Source organism: Malania oleifera, chromosome 4, assembly GCF_029873635.1.
Source record: "Malania oleifera isolate guangnan ecotype guangnan chromosome 4, ASM2987363v1, whole genome shotgun sequence".
Classification (NCBI taxonomy): domain Eukaryota; kingdom Viridiplantae; phylum Streptophyta; class Magnoliopsida; order Santalales; family Ximeniaceae; genus Malania; species Malania oleifera.
The window spans coordinates 112720835-112733945 of NC_080420.1; the positions used below are offsets into that span (position 1 = coordinate 112720835).

The following is a 13111-nucleotide window of genomic DNA, read 5'->3' on the forward strand; positions in this document are numbered from 1 at the left end:
CCGCAACACTTCATGGGCTAATCGACTATCCAATATCAACACTCTATCTAAGAAGTGTGGTTACACTGATTGTTATGTACACACAGCTTGGTCTGAACTCATCTATAATAACCCGAAAATTAAAGTAATTAGAAAATATAATGAATAGAATGGATTAAAAGATAATAAGGGGAAAATGAAGGATTTTAGAAGAAAAAGCAGGTCTCGTCGACAAATGTCTTGTATTCATCGACAAGTGTCCTTCTAAGCTCGTCGACGAAGAAATCCCGAGAGAGAATTTTGGAAACCCTGAATTTCGTCGACGAAGGTATCTTCTCGTCGACGAAGACTCTATAGTGCCTCGTTGACGAACCCACGTGTCTTGTCGACAAAGCCCTGCATATAAATAGGGTGTTCTTCATTTTTTAGCGTGAAACTCGCGAACTCTTTTCTCTCTCTCTCTCTCTCTCTCTCTCTCTCTCTCTATGAAACGATCTCCTAGCCTTCTCTCTTCGATTTCGAGCCGGATTTGACTCGGTTTGACTATTCGGAACTACCACGGGGTTCATAGGATCAGTCTCTGCAAGGTTGTAGAAGCTGATTGTTGGGTTGTGAGGTTTGGGAAACATCCCAAAATCAGGGTAAGTAAGTTATTTTGAGATTTTCTTAAGGAATGTTATTATTTGGAGCCTAAGAAGTAGTAAATAAGTATTTTCCTTAAGATTTAAGTTAATTGGAATTTATTTTAATTAAAATAGGATTTTTGGATTCAGAGTCCAAGTGAACGCTGTGGGTATCAGTTCGGAGATCCTGCTAGCATAGTTTGAAGCTAGGTAAGGGGGAAATTTATATATTAAATCAGGTTTTTCATGAATTAAAAACGATCATGTGTTATTTATGTATATATGTTTTTATGTGGGTTTAAAACGCCAACCATGAAATTCATGTTTTCTGAGCCTAAAATTGTTTATATAGTTATGTATATGTAAAAGTAAACGAATGAAGTGAAAGGAATTTTCTGAGGAATTAAGTAAGAAATGAAACATATTTTCAGCATATAAATGTTAATTATGGGTTGGCTTATTTTGTAAGGAATGTATATAAATTTTATTGTTAAACAGTGTGGCATGAGATTCAAGCTAAGTATATATATATATATAATATATGAGATGCAGGCTAAGTAAGTAAAGTATTGAGAATAAAATATGATATGGACAATGTTACTTGTGTATGTTAAATGCAACCATGTAAATGTAAGACAACTGAAAGACAGTCATGTTAGCATATTCCAGCGCATTTCTATGTGGATTAACAAATGATGGCTAAAGACCAGTTGTAGTATGAATGAATGAAATGAAATGTTATGCAATGAAATGACAATGCAATGAAATGAAATGTGGAACGTGAATGATACAAATGGGAAAGAGTCACTTAAAGTGAAATGAAATGCAATGTTTAAGCTATGAACATGAACAGATGTGTATAAATGAATAATTGCAGAAAGGAAGAATGTACTATGTTATTAGAAGTAATTATGTATATAGAACATGTTACCATTGGGCGAGGCAAACTCTTCGCCTGATGGCTTGTTGAGAAAGGCGAGTGCACTAGTAGCTTTAGATGTGGCAGTAGCTGTATAACGTACTATGGCAGAAGGAACCTATTTGTATGGGCGGATAGATTTCCCTATCCTTAGGGTCTTTGCCGTAAACTATTGTTGAATGCGTGAGTACGAGATCAAGTTAACACTTGAGGGCTTACTGAGTAAGGTGAGTGCCCTGGTATGCTTTAGTCGTGACCTTAGGGTTACCAAAGTATTAGAGTAGAGGGGTGCTACTTGTATGGGTGGGTAATCACCCCTATCCTTGGGTAATCTCAAGGGTTAAATATTTGCATGTGAATGTTTAGGTTCAGAAAATGATTTCAGAGTTATGTTAATAATTTGCAAATGTAATTAAAATAAAATCTATTTACCTCATGTTGGCCACATGCTATTTTAATATGTATACTTCTTCCCTTACTGAGATGTGTCTCACCCGAATATGATTATTTTTTTTTCAGGACATCCTCAAGGTCGGTCTTAGGGAGCTCGAGGGTACTTAGTTTTGAGGAATATTAAGAAACAGGGTATATGTTGATGACAATTTGGATGTAAATATTTATATTTTATGTTTTATGTCGTTATTTTTAAAGATGTTGAAGGATGAATGGTTGTGAAAATATTTAAATGTTGGAGATGTATGTATCTATGGAAGATGCAGGTGATGGATGAATATTATGGATTCTAGTTACAATTAGTAAACTCTAGTATATTACAGAATTGTGGTATTATCGTATTATGAGTATATGGAGATTATGTTTATATTTTCCGCTGCGTATGATATGAAATATGGATTATTAGGGATTTTATCAGGTATAACGCACCGGACCCGAGTTTAAGGGTTCGGGCATTACATCATCCTACTCTTCGCAACACTTCTCAGGCCGGACACAAGGGGGTATCCTGCTCTCCGCAACACTTCTCGGATCTTGCTAGCTAGCTACGGTACCATGCTCAAAACATACCTAGTCCATCAGGGTTCTGATATCATATAGTATATTTCATATATTATAACTGTAACATATCTCATTTTCATATTTCTACGTAAAATATGTCATAAATATTTGATCACGACATAAATCCAGTTGAAAATGAGTTGTCATGGCACTAGGCCGGCTGAAATTAAGCTATCACCGCACTAGGTCGACTGAAACTGAACTATATCATAATTTCTGTAAGGTTTATAACATTTTCTGAAAATCATTATCTAGCTGCACATGTTCTGTATAATCATAAAATATTTTGATATGCTTATCTATTTCATATAATATTCACACTCAGGCCATATAGTTTGAGTATTATACTAAAATATACTATCTGCCTGGGAAAAATATGTTTCACTGAAAAATAGTATTAAATCTGCTTCTAGGGTTTACTCAACTCAACAAGCATGTTTTTCCAAAAATACACATTAATTCATAAATGTTATTTCTAAATGCCTGAATTCCTAAAAAAATCATAGATATAATTTTTGTAAACAGATATTGCATTTTTAATCAATAATTTTCTAAAAGATACCTGACATAATCTATCCCCTTACCTAATTCTTGAAGAAATGCCTACAGGAATCCTAACATTATGTCTGCGGCGTACACACAAAACCATGTATCCATAAACCCTATTTTAATCAACTCAACCCTAGAATAACAATCATTTTAACATTTCCTAAGCCCACATATTCCAAATAACTTATTAAACTTTTAAAAACATTATCCTTACCCCGATTTTGGAGTGGTGCCTTGAAAGCCTGAACTACGAAACCGCTCCAATTAAACTACGAAGAATTGTTGTCGGGATCCCAAAATGATGTTTCCTCTTTGATTTGAGCCTAAACCGAGTGAAAAATCAAAGAGAGAGAGAGAGAGAGAGGAAGAGGAAATGAAATTTCCTAAAAAAAAATAAGTTTGAACCTATTTATCGGTCTCTCAACCGCAGCAAAACCATCGACGGTTTGGTTTTTAACCAAATCTCTTTTTCATTGTTTTACCCTTACCTGGCCAAGGTAATTCAAAACCGTTGACGGTTTTCTAAGATCATCCAAAACTGTCGACGGTTTGGCCTTGCACCAAACTAATTCCTATTTTTCTTACTTATTTTTATTATTATCATTTTTTCAGGTCTCTACACGCTAGGTTCAAGATTGATCTTTGATAATGGATCATATTGCACCAATATCAATCCATTTTATTCCAAGGCAACAAGTATTCAACAATCACTAAGCCAAATAAATTAAAATTTTTAATTTAATTAATAATATTATTTTATCATAAATTAATATGGTAGTCATGTTATAAATATACATTAATTGTTAATTAAAATTAATAATCTTATATTATTTTATTTAATAAAAATTATATAAATATTAGTTTAACATAATTAAATATTTAGTAATGAAATTATTAATTACAAAATATTAATATTTTTTAATTTAAAATATATTTCAAAATAATTATGTAGCACCCACTAATAAAAGTAAGTATTCAAATATTATTTATTTCAAAAATAACCAAATATCATTTATAACTTTAAACACAGCATTTAGTGCATGGAGGGAGCAACATTAGGGGGGCGAATGTGGGAGAAAGGAAAGGGTTGGGCTCAACTGGAAAATGGTATTGATTTAATAAGGGAAGACTCCACCTATCATTTATGTTGTTTGCTAGTTAATAAAGCCACTCATATTTCCTAAATCCTAATTTCTATTTTTCAATATAATGTAAGATATCTTATAAAATTGTTCTATGTAGGTTAGTTTTCATTAGTTGTGAAAGGAATAGATGTTAATATCTTAATTTTGTTTCGACTAAAATATTAAATTTTTTTAAAAAAATTAAAAACATTACTTGAAAAAAGTTATGTTTTATTTTAGATCGTTGTTAGTAATTGATTTTGACTTTAATACTAATATATTTTTCTAAAATTTCTATAGGAGGATGTCTAATATTATTTTTTCGATGGAGACATTAAATAACATATTTTATTATGTACATTAACATCGCTTGTTGGATCAATCCGATCGACCTGCTGGCTTCACCAAATTAGTTACTGGTCCAAATTCTATAGTTGCTGTCATATTTAATATTCTCTCCATTTCTCTTCATTAAATTCTATCTTTTGCGAGTTAATGCCTAATGGATATCATTGTACATGTACTTTTTTTTTTTTTTTGGGGGTATACATGGAAACTCCAGTCATCGACAAGCCCTTCAAACCCTCGAACCAATACCAAATCCACGGGATGGCGGCCCTCCCCCTTGATTTGCCCTTTGGGTTAATCCGAATGCGGTCATAGTCTACTCATAGCCAAGTTAGACGTATGGCCAACCCAACCCTCAGGAAATAGCTCCATGACCAACCACGGTAAGCCATACCAACCACGGTCACCATTGGCTTACCGTAACTCACCATCCATAGTTACCACTGGCTTCAGAGTGCATCTACTGAGAGTTGAACCCCCATTGCTCATACTTGAGTGTCCAGCTCTTTTCTACCATGTCATGCTCGTGGGGGCAGATTGTACATGTATTTTGTTCATAACTTAGGGGGCTCTTTCTTTTTCTCTCTCTCTCTCTCTCTCTTTTTTTTTTGGAATGAAAGTTGAAAAAAGAAATATAACTTGAATATAGACAGCTAGGAGAAAAGACTGCTTTAAATGAAAGGAATGATTTCTCAACTCCAAATTCTAAATTCTTGAAAAGTTTCAAGCTTCCAAATACATGTTTGGACAAATGAATGGCAACTGATATTTGCAGCTCTGGCAGCAAATGGGGATGGTGGAAGAACAGCTAGGTTTCCAAATACAAGAAACTAAACACAGAGCTTGGTTTTTCATTTTGCATGCTCCTATGTTGTCTTGCCAGGGAAAAGAAAAGCAAAAAACTTAAGCTCGGGGCAAAGAGGAAGGCCCATTCACTTTAGAAGGATAACTGTATCATTAAAAAAGACTTGCGCATTTTACAATACATACATCTAACAGATCAATGAAATTTTTGAAAATGGATACGAACATTTACTAAAATTCAGAGATAACTATATTTTGACCATGATATTCTATTCACATATCTGCCTTCACATTTATATAATACATAATTTACATGAAGTAAAATTTTCAAGTAGTATCTACCTAGTAATGTAAAATCTAAGGATGCTTTGCTAGGAGATTTTGCAGTAACCATCTCTTTCGTGGTGCAACATCCAATGACACAAAAGTCTTGGCCTTGTTCTCATCTTCCAAGAGTTTACAAGCATCCAAGAAGAGCTCATCATCCATGTCCGGAATAGCCTGAAGTGCATCAACAATGCTCTCTATCGAACTGCCGTTCTTGTCCTCCTCACCACAGAAGAAAGTTGAGATTGCATTGGCCATCTCACCAAGCACATGGTGTGTTCCCTCTTTGCTTATTTTCCGGGCTTTCCTGGAATACGTCAAGATTGGTGGATTTGCAGATTGCTGCCTTTTTCTGGATGTTTCACTGTCCCCAGCCTGGGATTGTACATCTCTTAATATTCCATCCATCTCAAATCCTGGGAAGCAATTGTCAATCCCCATTTTTGGGTCAACACAAGCACTAAAAGTATCAACAGTAGGAGATTGACAATTTCCTTCTTCTGCAAAATGAGGAAATAACGCTCATGGAACTATTTCATATTTATAGCAACAATGCAATTGAACATGAAACTCTCTCCACATGGTACAAACATCAGAGAATTTTAAGACTAAATATACTCGCAGAATTTATAGTATTCATGAATGATGATTAACATTGTGATTAAAAGTTATATGACCACCATCATACTGCAACACATTGCTGGTATGACCATGGAAGCACAGCCTGTCATGTTTACCATGTCCAGTTAATGCTTGGACTAACTACCCCAGTAAAAAACAATAGTATCTTTTATTTGAATCTTCAAATTGATTCTGAAACACCCAAATTGAAATATAGAGGGTTGGGTGACCAGACCATGTCAGCCGCATGATGATTTTGCTACATACAAGGCATGATGACTTTGCTAGGTGTGTGTGTGTGTGTGTGGGAGAGAGAGAGAGAGAGAGAGAGAGAGAGAGAGAGAGAGAGAGAGAGTGAGAGGGAGATACCAATGTTTGCCCCCATGTCATAGTTGACAGCATCTCGACAATGGATTGAATGATCAACACTTCCACTCATAATTACATTTCCATATATCAAGAACAAATCATTATAGCTTGGTAGAGTTACATTTCTGTATGCCTGTGCATCATGGTTCTCCTGCACATGCCATATGTAAGGTAAGCACAAACAAAATTTTATTTATTGAATATTTGAATCAAATTTTAAAAAAAACAAAAAACAGAGAACCTTAATGTAAGCATCCCAGACATCATCATTGGCTGTAACCATCTGCAGCATTTCATCCCATACAAATCCACTCTTGTCGAGAAGAATTTTCATATCATTGAAACAATTCCTCAAGTTATTAAAACGAATTTTTAAAACGCCACTGTCATGCTGGGGCCCAAATTGCTTATTAAACTTCGCAACCATGTTGCCCCATGCTTGTTTATTTACTTTACCATTAACTATAGCCCCTCTGCGAACCTCCTCTAGCATTATATCAATGAAATATCGGTCCATCGGTGGTGTCCAATCAGTCATCAATCCACCATTACTGTTAGGAGCTTTGATGTCCCTCCCTTCAATGCAATTAGAAGGCACAATCAGCAAAAGAAGAATTTCGGTACATTCATCAAAGCACATGACAAGCTTTTCATATGTTACTTTTCCAAACAAAAAAAATACAAATGCAACATAATTTGCAGTTCATATCAGAAACCTACATAATATATCTCTACTCATATGTACTCATTCAATGCTGAATACAAATTATCCAAATTATCCTAAACCTGCCAATATCATTTAAAAAAAAAAACTAGAAACAAAAAACACTCACCACTGCTATTGAAAGCCATATCTTGATATGACTGCCTGCATCTTCCATTTGAAGAAAAATTTCCATAGATCAAACACAAGTCATTATAGTTTGGCATTTTTTCAGTTCTGAATGATTTCGCATCTGGGTTTTCCTATATGTACAATATGTTAGATACTTGCAAATTTGAAGGGCATACTCAAATTAAAAAGCAACACACCATGATGTAAGAATCCCAAAGATTATCATTCGCTGTGATCATTTGCTGCATTTCGTCCCAGGAAAAGCCACTATGGTCAAGTAGATTCTTCATAGCATGGTATAGCCTCCTGAAACTCTCAAAGCGACTCCTCAAAATATATTTGTCATGTTGTGATCCAAACCTTTCATTGAATGATGTGATCATGTGTAACCATGCCTGATTGTTCAAATTGTGATCAATCTTATTTCCCAATTGCACTTGCACCAGCATGAGGTCTATAAGATAGCGATCCATTGAAGGAGTCCAGTTGGTCTTTGAACAATTATTCTTTGCATGGCACTGAGTGTTCTCCCCTTTTACATGTCAGAGAATCTTATAAGAAACATATTCATAATAGAGCTCAACACCTAAGGGATTTCACAGACAAACGACACAAACCATACGCATATGTGCATCATATTCATATCTGCCAGAAGTTAATGAAGCATACTGGCTTGTCCAGCCCTTGTCCATAATTTCATATTTATTATAAATGAATATGAAGCTGTGAAAAAGGGTGGAAACTGTTGCTTCCTAATCATTGCAAACATAGTGAATAATTTGGGATTGACAATTATAAGTACGACAAGAAAAATTCACAATCTGGAAACAATAAGGTACAAAAATCACAACATACCAAGGGAGAGAGGACACTTAATTAGGAAAATTATGTGAAACAGGAAAAGGTAAAAAAAAAATTCAGTAGATATTGGAGAAACTTTACACCAAAAAAAAAAACAGAAAATTATAAGTAAGAAAACTGAAATTTTGAAGAATAATATTTCAATTATCAAATTACAGTACTCGTTTGCATATTTTACTAATGATATTTTCTAAAATTCATAGAAATTTTTATAATAAATAAATGCAAGTAAAGGGCAACTACAAAAATGATGTTTCGAAAATTCATGGAATTTTTTATAATAAACTAATACAGGTACAGGACCTCTATGGTTTGCAAGGAATAATTTAGTTAGCTCAGTTGCACAATTGAACATACTGCAACATACAATTGTCAAGCAAAAAAACTCATTCTAGGAGAGACTTTTACACATTTAGTTTCTGCAACTGTCACGACTGATTTTTGGATAATTCGGCAGAAAGTTACTTTAACCTAACTTTCAGAGCAGAAATAGGAGACACAACAACCATCAAAACTGAAACTTTACCAGAACAATTATTGCGAACTAATTGGCTGTATCTTTTGCCAGAACTTTCAGGGCCATATATAACACATAACTTATCATAGCTTGGCAGTATCTCATTTTGGTATGTTTCAGCATCAGAATATACCTGCATATAATGAACAAGCTCTGAACCATGAAACCAATCCCATCCATAATTCAATAACAGAAGAAAGGAGTAACTAGCGATTGACCTTGGTAGAATAATTCCAAACATGATCTTCCATTTCTTGTGTTTCATCCCACGAAATCCCCCTCTGTTCAACAAGAACCTTTACATCATTATATTGCCTCTTCAACTGTTTATAACGATTCTTCAAGACATCTTTGCCATGATGAGATCCAAATTTTGCATTGAACGATGCGACCATTTCAATCCAAGCCTGAGTTATGAATGCATGCCCAATTCTATTCCCTCTAAGCACCTGGTCTAGTAACAAGTCAATGAAATAATGGTCCATAGATGGTGTCCAATATGCCACTGCATGCTCACTACAAGATGGAACTTGAACCTCCATGCCTTCACCTACAAAGAAGGAAAGGGGATATGTCAAAGACCTCAGGATTTCTTATAAAAGTATCTAAGAAAGCCGATAACATACACTAGTCATCCGATAACTAAGAAATTCATATGTAAAATACTTAAGGATTGCCAATGGTAGTCCAACCAGATAAATTACACCAGCCATCATCAATGCATAATAGTTCATTAATTTTACTTTATTGTTCATAATCAATATATATTCATTTCTAAAGCCAAAGAATTTCCATATCCCCAAGAAATACCACTTTGCTTGATAGTTCTAGTAATGTATAATACAATTGAGTTCAGCTCCAATCTATGGACATGTTCAAGACTTCAAGGAGATAACTAGAGATTGCAAGTCAATTTTTTTATTTTCCAAAGAAGAATTCCAAATGTTACTAAGAAAAAGTAACTTAAAAACAGTGCCATTTCTCACACCACTTGTTAGATAAATTCTGACATCACAAATTCCTGACTAGTTTATTGAACATCACATCAAAATCAAATTAGTAATTGCTACAACTGTATGATTCCCAACTCGATGATCAAAAGAAAAGACACTACCATTGATTTGTGATATGTCTTCTTCAAGGTCTTTATCTTGGTGGGAAAAACCATGAATTCCTTTAGAGACTGCACTTCCATATATAAAGTCCAAGTTCTGAAAATTTAGCAGAGTCTTCTTTCTATATGCTCTCGCATGTGGGTGTGCCTACATCCACTACCCACTGTAAAAAGTACAAAATTGATAGAAATGAATTACAAGCAGATAATAAGTTAAATCGTACCTTGGTATAACTATCCCAAGTATCATCCTTGGCTGCTATCATTTGTTGTTTCATATCCCAAGAAAAACCATCTTCTTTAAGTAGAGATCTTACATCATTATAATACTTCAACAGTTTTTTATGTTGATGTCTTAAATCCCTTTTGCTATATTGAGAACAAAATCTGGCATTGAATAAAGCTACCATATCTGTCCATGCTTGCTTCTTAAATGTATTATTGGACATATTGCCTTTCTCTAGCTGGCCCAGCATAAGGTCAACAAAATATTGGTCCATGGATGGTGTCCAATCTGTTTTTGAATGCCCATTACTTGCAATGGCAACAATAACCATCCCATCACCTACAATTATGAAATTTATCAGCACAGCCATCTTCTTGTGAAGAACTTGGAGTGCTACTGAGAAATGCATATTGTATTATCCCAGTATAAATTTAACATAATTAAACTCATTCTTAGTGTTTTGACATTCAGTTAATAATGAATCTATTCAGAAAGATGCATATAAAAAATATTAATGAAATAAATTCAATCATGAACAATAAACCATAATAAATAGCTGATTCACTTTATATTAAACCATAATAAATAGCTTATTCACTTCATATTCATATATTGAGGCATCTCATGCTTTTTCCTCTCTTAATAAGGTCTTTCGGAGGACCGAGATACAAAATATACAACCGATTACATGGCTTGATCAAAGATATGAGCATGTCAATTGTCAAACAGGGATAAAGCTCGTTCAATTTCCTGATTGCGTCACAAAGAGATATCAAAAGTAACTAGGCTTACAGCTTAACTTTTTCCTCCCATATGCTTACTAAAAGGCTTAAGAAACCTTTCAAGCCAGCTCATCCAAAACCAAAAGAAATCAAATATATTACAATGGCAACAAAACACAAAACCTTACTCCAGGATCATAACAGGGAATAGAAACACACCAAAATTCATTCCTTGGAAGTCATCATCAAAGTCTATATCATGACTCGATCGGCTGTATCTTCCATCAGCTGTTGTATAAGCATATATTAAGTACAAATCATTAAAATTCATCAGAACTTTGTTTCTATATGATCGTGCATCTGGGTGAGCCTGCATGTATTAAGTAAAGTTACTTTTTGCAATAAGGGCAGAGTGGCAGATAACTAAAGATACAAGTGAAAAATATTGAACCTTGACATAAGCATCCCAGGCATTATCATCAGCGACTACCATTTGTTGAGTATCATCCCAAGAAAAACCACTCTGATCAAGAATATTTTTTATATCATTGAATTGCTTCCACAAAGTTGTGAACCGACTTTTCAAGGCATCTTTATCATATTGAGATCTGAATTGGGCATTGAACACCGTAAGCATGTCTGCCCATGCTTGCTTGTTAAATGTATGACCACTTCTATTACCCCTATGCATATGATCTAACAAAAGATCAATAAAAAAGCGTTCCATTGTTGGTGTCCAATATGTCCTTGAGCGATCACTGCTTGATGGAGTTTGACTGCCCATCTTTTTCCTATAACATTGGAAATATCACCATAATGATTCTAATAATTGAGGGAGGAAATAGCCAACCGAGGCACCAATGCAATGAATGTAGAGTGAATTTTTGCTTTCATGAGTATTTGGGAGAATAGTGAGAATAATTCCAAAAATGTAAGGGATAAATTCATACATAATTAAAAGTTATTTATTAATTTATACCAAGAAAACAAGATACATGTCTTATCGTTTCATAAAAAGCAAAAAAAAAAAACAAATCTCATTGAGAAGAAGAAGCAGACCAAAAAATCTCATTGATGCAATGCACCAAAACAAGAAGAAGATAACCCATTAAAAGAAAAAGAATGCCATTACCCTGCATTTTAGAGTATAGATTTTAGACCCTGTACCTGGATTTGCATGAACTTGAACAAAAATTTAGAACAAAATTGTATTGAATATTTGCCATTTCGCACAAATCCAAATTCAAACCTCGAAATTCATGCTCCACCTTATTCTAATTAGGCAACAGATGTTGCAGAGAAAACACAAACATTAAGAATCTGATGTAACAAAGGAACACGATCAAATTCTCAATAATCCAAACAGAATTACATCACAATTACTGTTAGGTGATTCATTGACGCTACAAAAAAAGGAGAAGAAAATAAAGAGATAACTAGTTAACTACAAACAATAGTCCAATATAATTGAAAAAAATTTCTTCAAATATGGCTTCACTCATTTTCCATAATTTTGATGAAAAAGAACTTCTAAACCCTAACTCGTAAGAAGTAGGACCAATGTCTCTGCTACTACTACTACTACCACTACTACTACTACCAGCAAGAGTGAGACAGATAGGAGAAAAAAAGATAAAATTTAGGAATCATCAGAGCAGCATCTAAATTCTAAACAGAGATTTTCCAGCTTTCGAATGCACGACGCAAGAGCAGCACTGAGCTTAGCCACTCGATGCTAGAAAACACTAACTATGTGCCTACCAAACAGCACGTGACGGTTCTTACTTGCTACGAAGGCCAGATAGGGGACACTGGTAACGTTTTCCGGCGACAGGCCGACTGGTCAGCCGGCGGTGAGAATGGGAGAAAGAGAATAACCAGAAATCGCAGGGAGGTCGAACGGTGGACGAAGGCTGGTTCGGAGCAAATAGCAAATATCTTTTCTGGAAAAATTGCAAATAAGGTCCCTTGAGATGCACATAATTAAACAACGGAACACCATTTTTTGTTATTTTTCATTGCAGGGTTATTCAGAAGCCTAATCTCACATGTGGCAGACTTTCAATATTACAAGAATTATCTATACCTTAATTTACTTAACGTGTGACAAAAAATCATGCTTGTCTATGATAACATTATATTAAGTCTTACTCAATTAT

The 13111-nt window shown here is 34.5% G+C and overlaps 1 protein-coding gene across 2 annotated transcripts; it reads right to left on the reverse strand.

Annotated features, from left to right (window-relative positions):
- Positions 1-5565: 5565 nt before the first annotated feature.
- Positions 5566-12871, reverse strand: LOC131154346 (uncharacterized). Of its 2 annotated transcripts, none has more exons than XM_058107049.1 (12): positions 12738-12871; positions 11404-11743; positions 11172-11322; positions 10229-10569; positions 10005-10152; positions 9109-9440; positions 8900-9023; positions 7710-8044; positions 7511-7643; positions 6919-7253; positions 6678-6828; positions 5566-6187 (listed from the first exon to the last, which is right to left on the reverse strand). In XM_058107049.1, exons 2-12 carry the CDS (start codon positions 11734-11736, stop codon positions 5718-5720), a joined length of 2853 nt encoding a protein of 950 aa, XP_057963032.1. In that variant the 5' UTR covers positions 11737-11743; positions 12738-12871; the 3' UTR covers positions 5566-5717. The 2 variants fall into 2 exon arrangements, with proteins under 2 accessions (XP_057963032.1, XP_057963033.1); XM_058107050.1 differs by having other exon boundaries at positions 5566-6103; positions 12738-12854.
- Between the last annotated feature and the right edge of the window lie 240 nt (positions 12872-13111).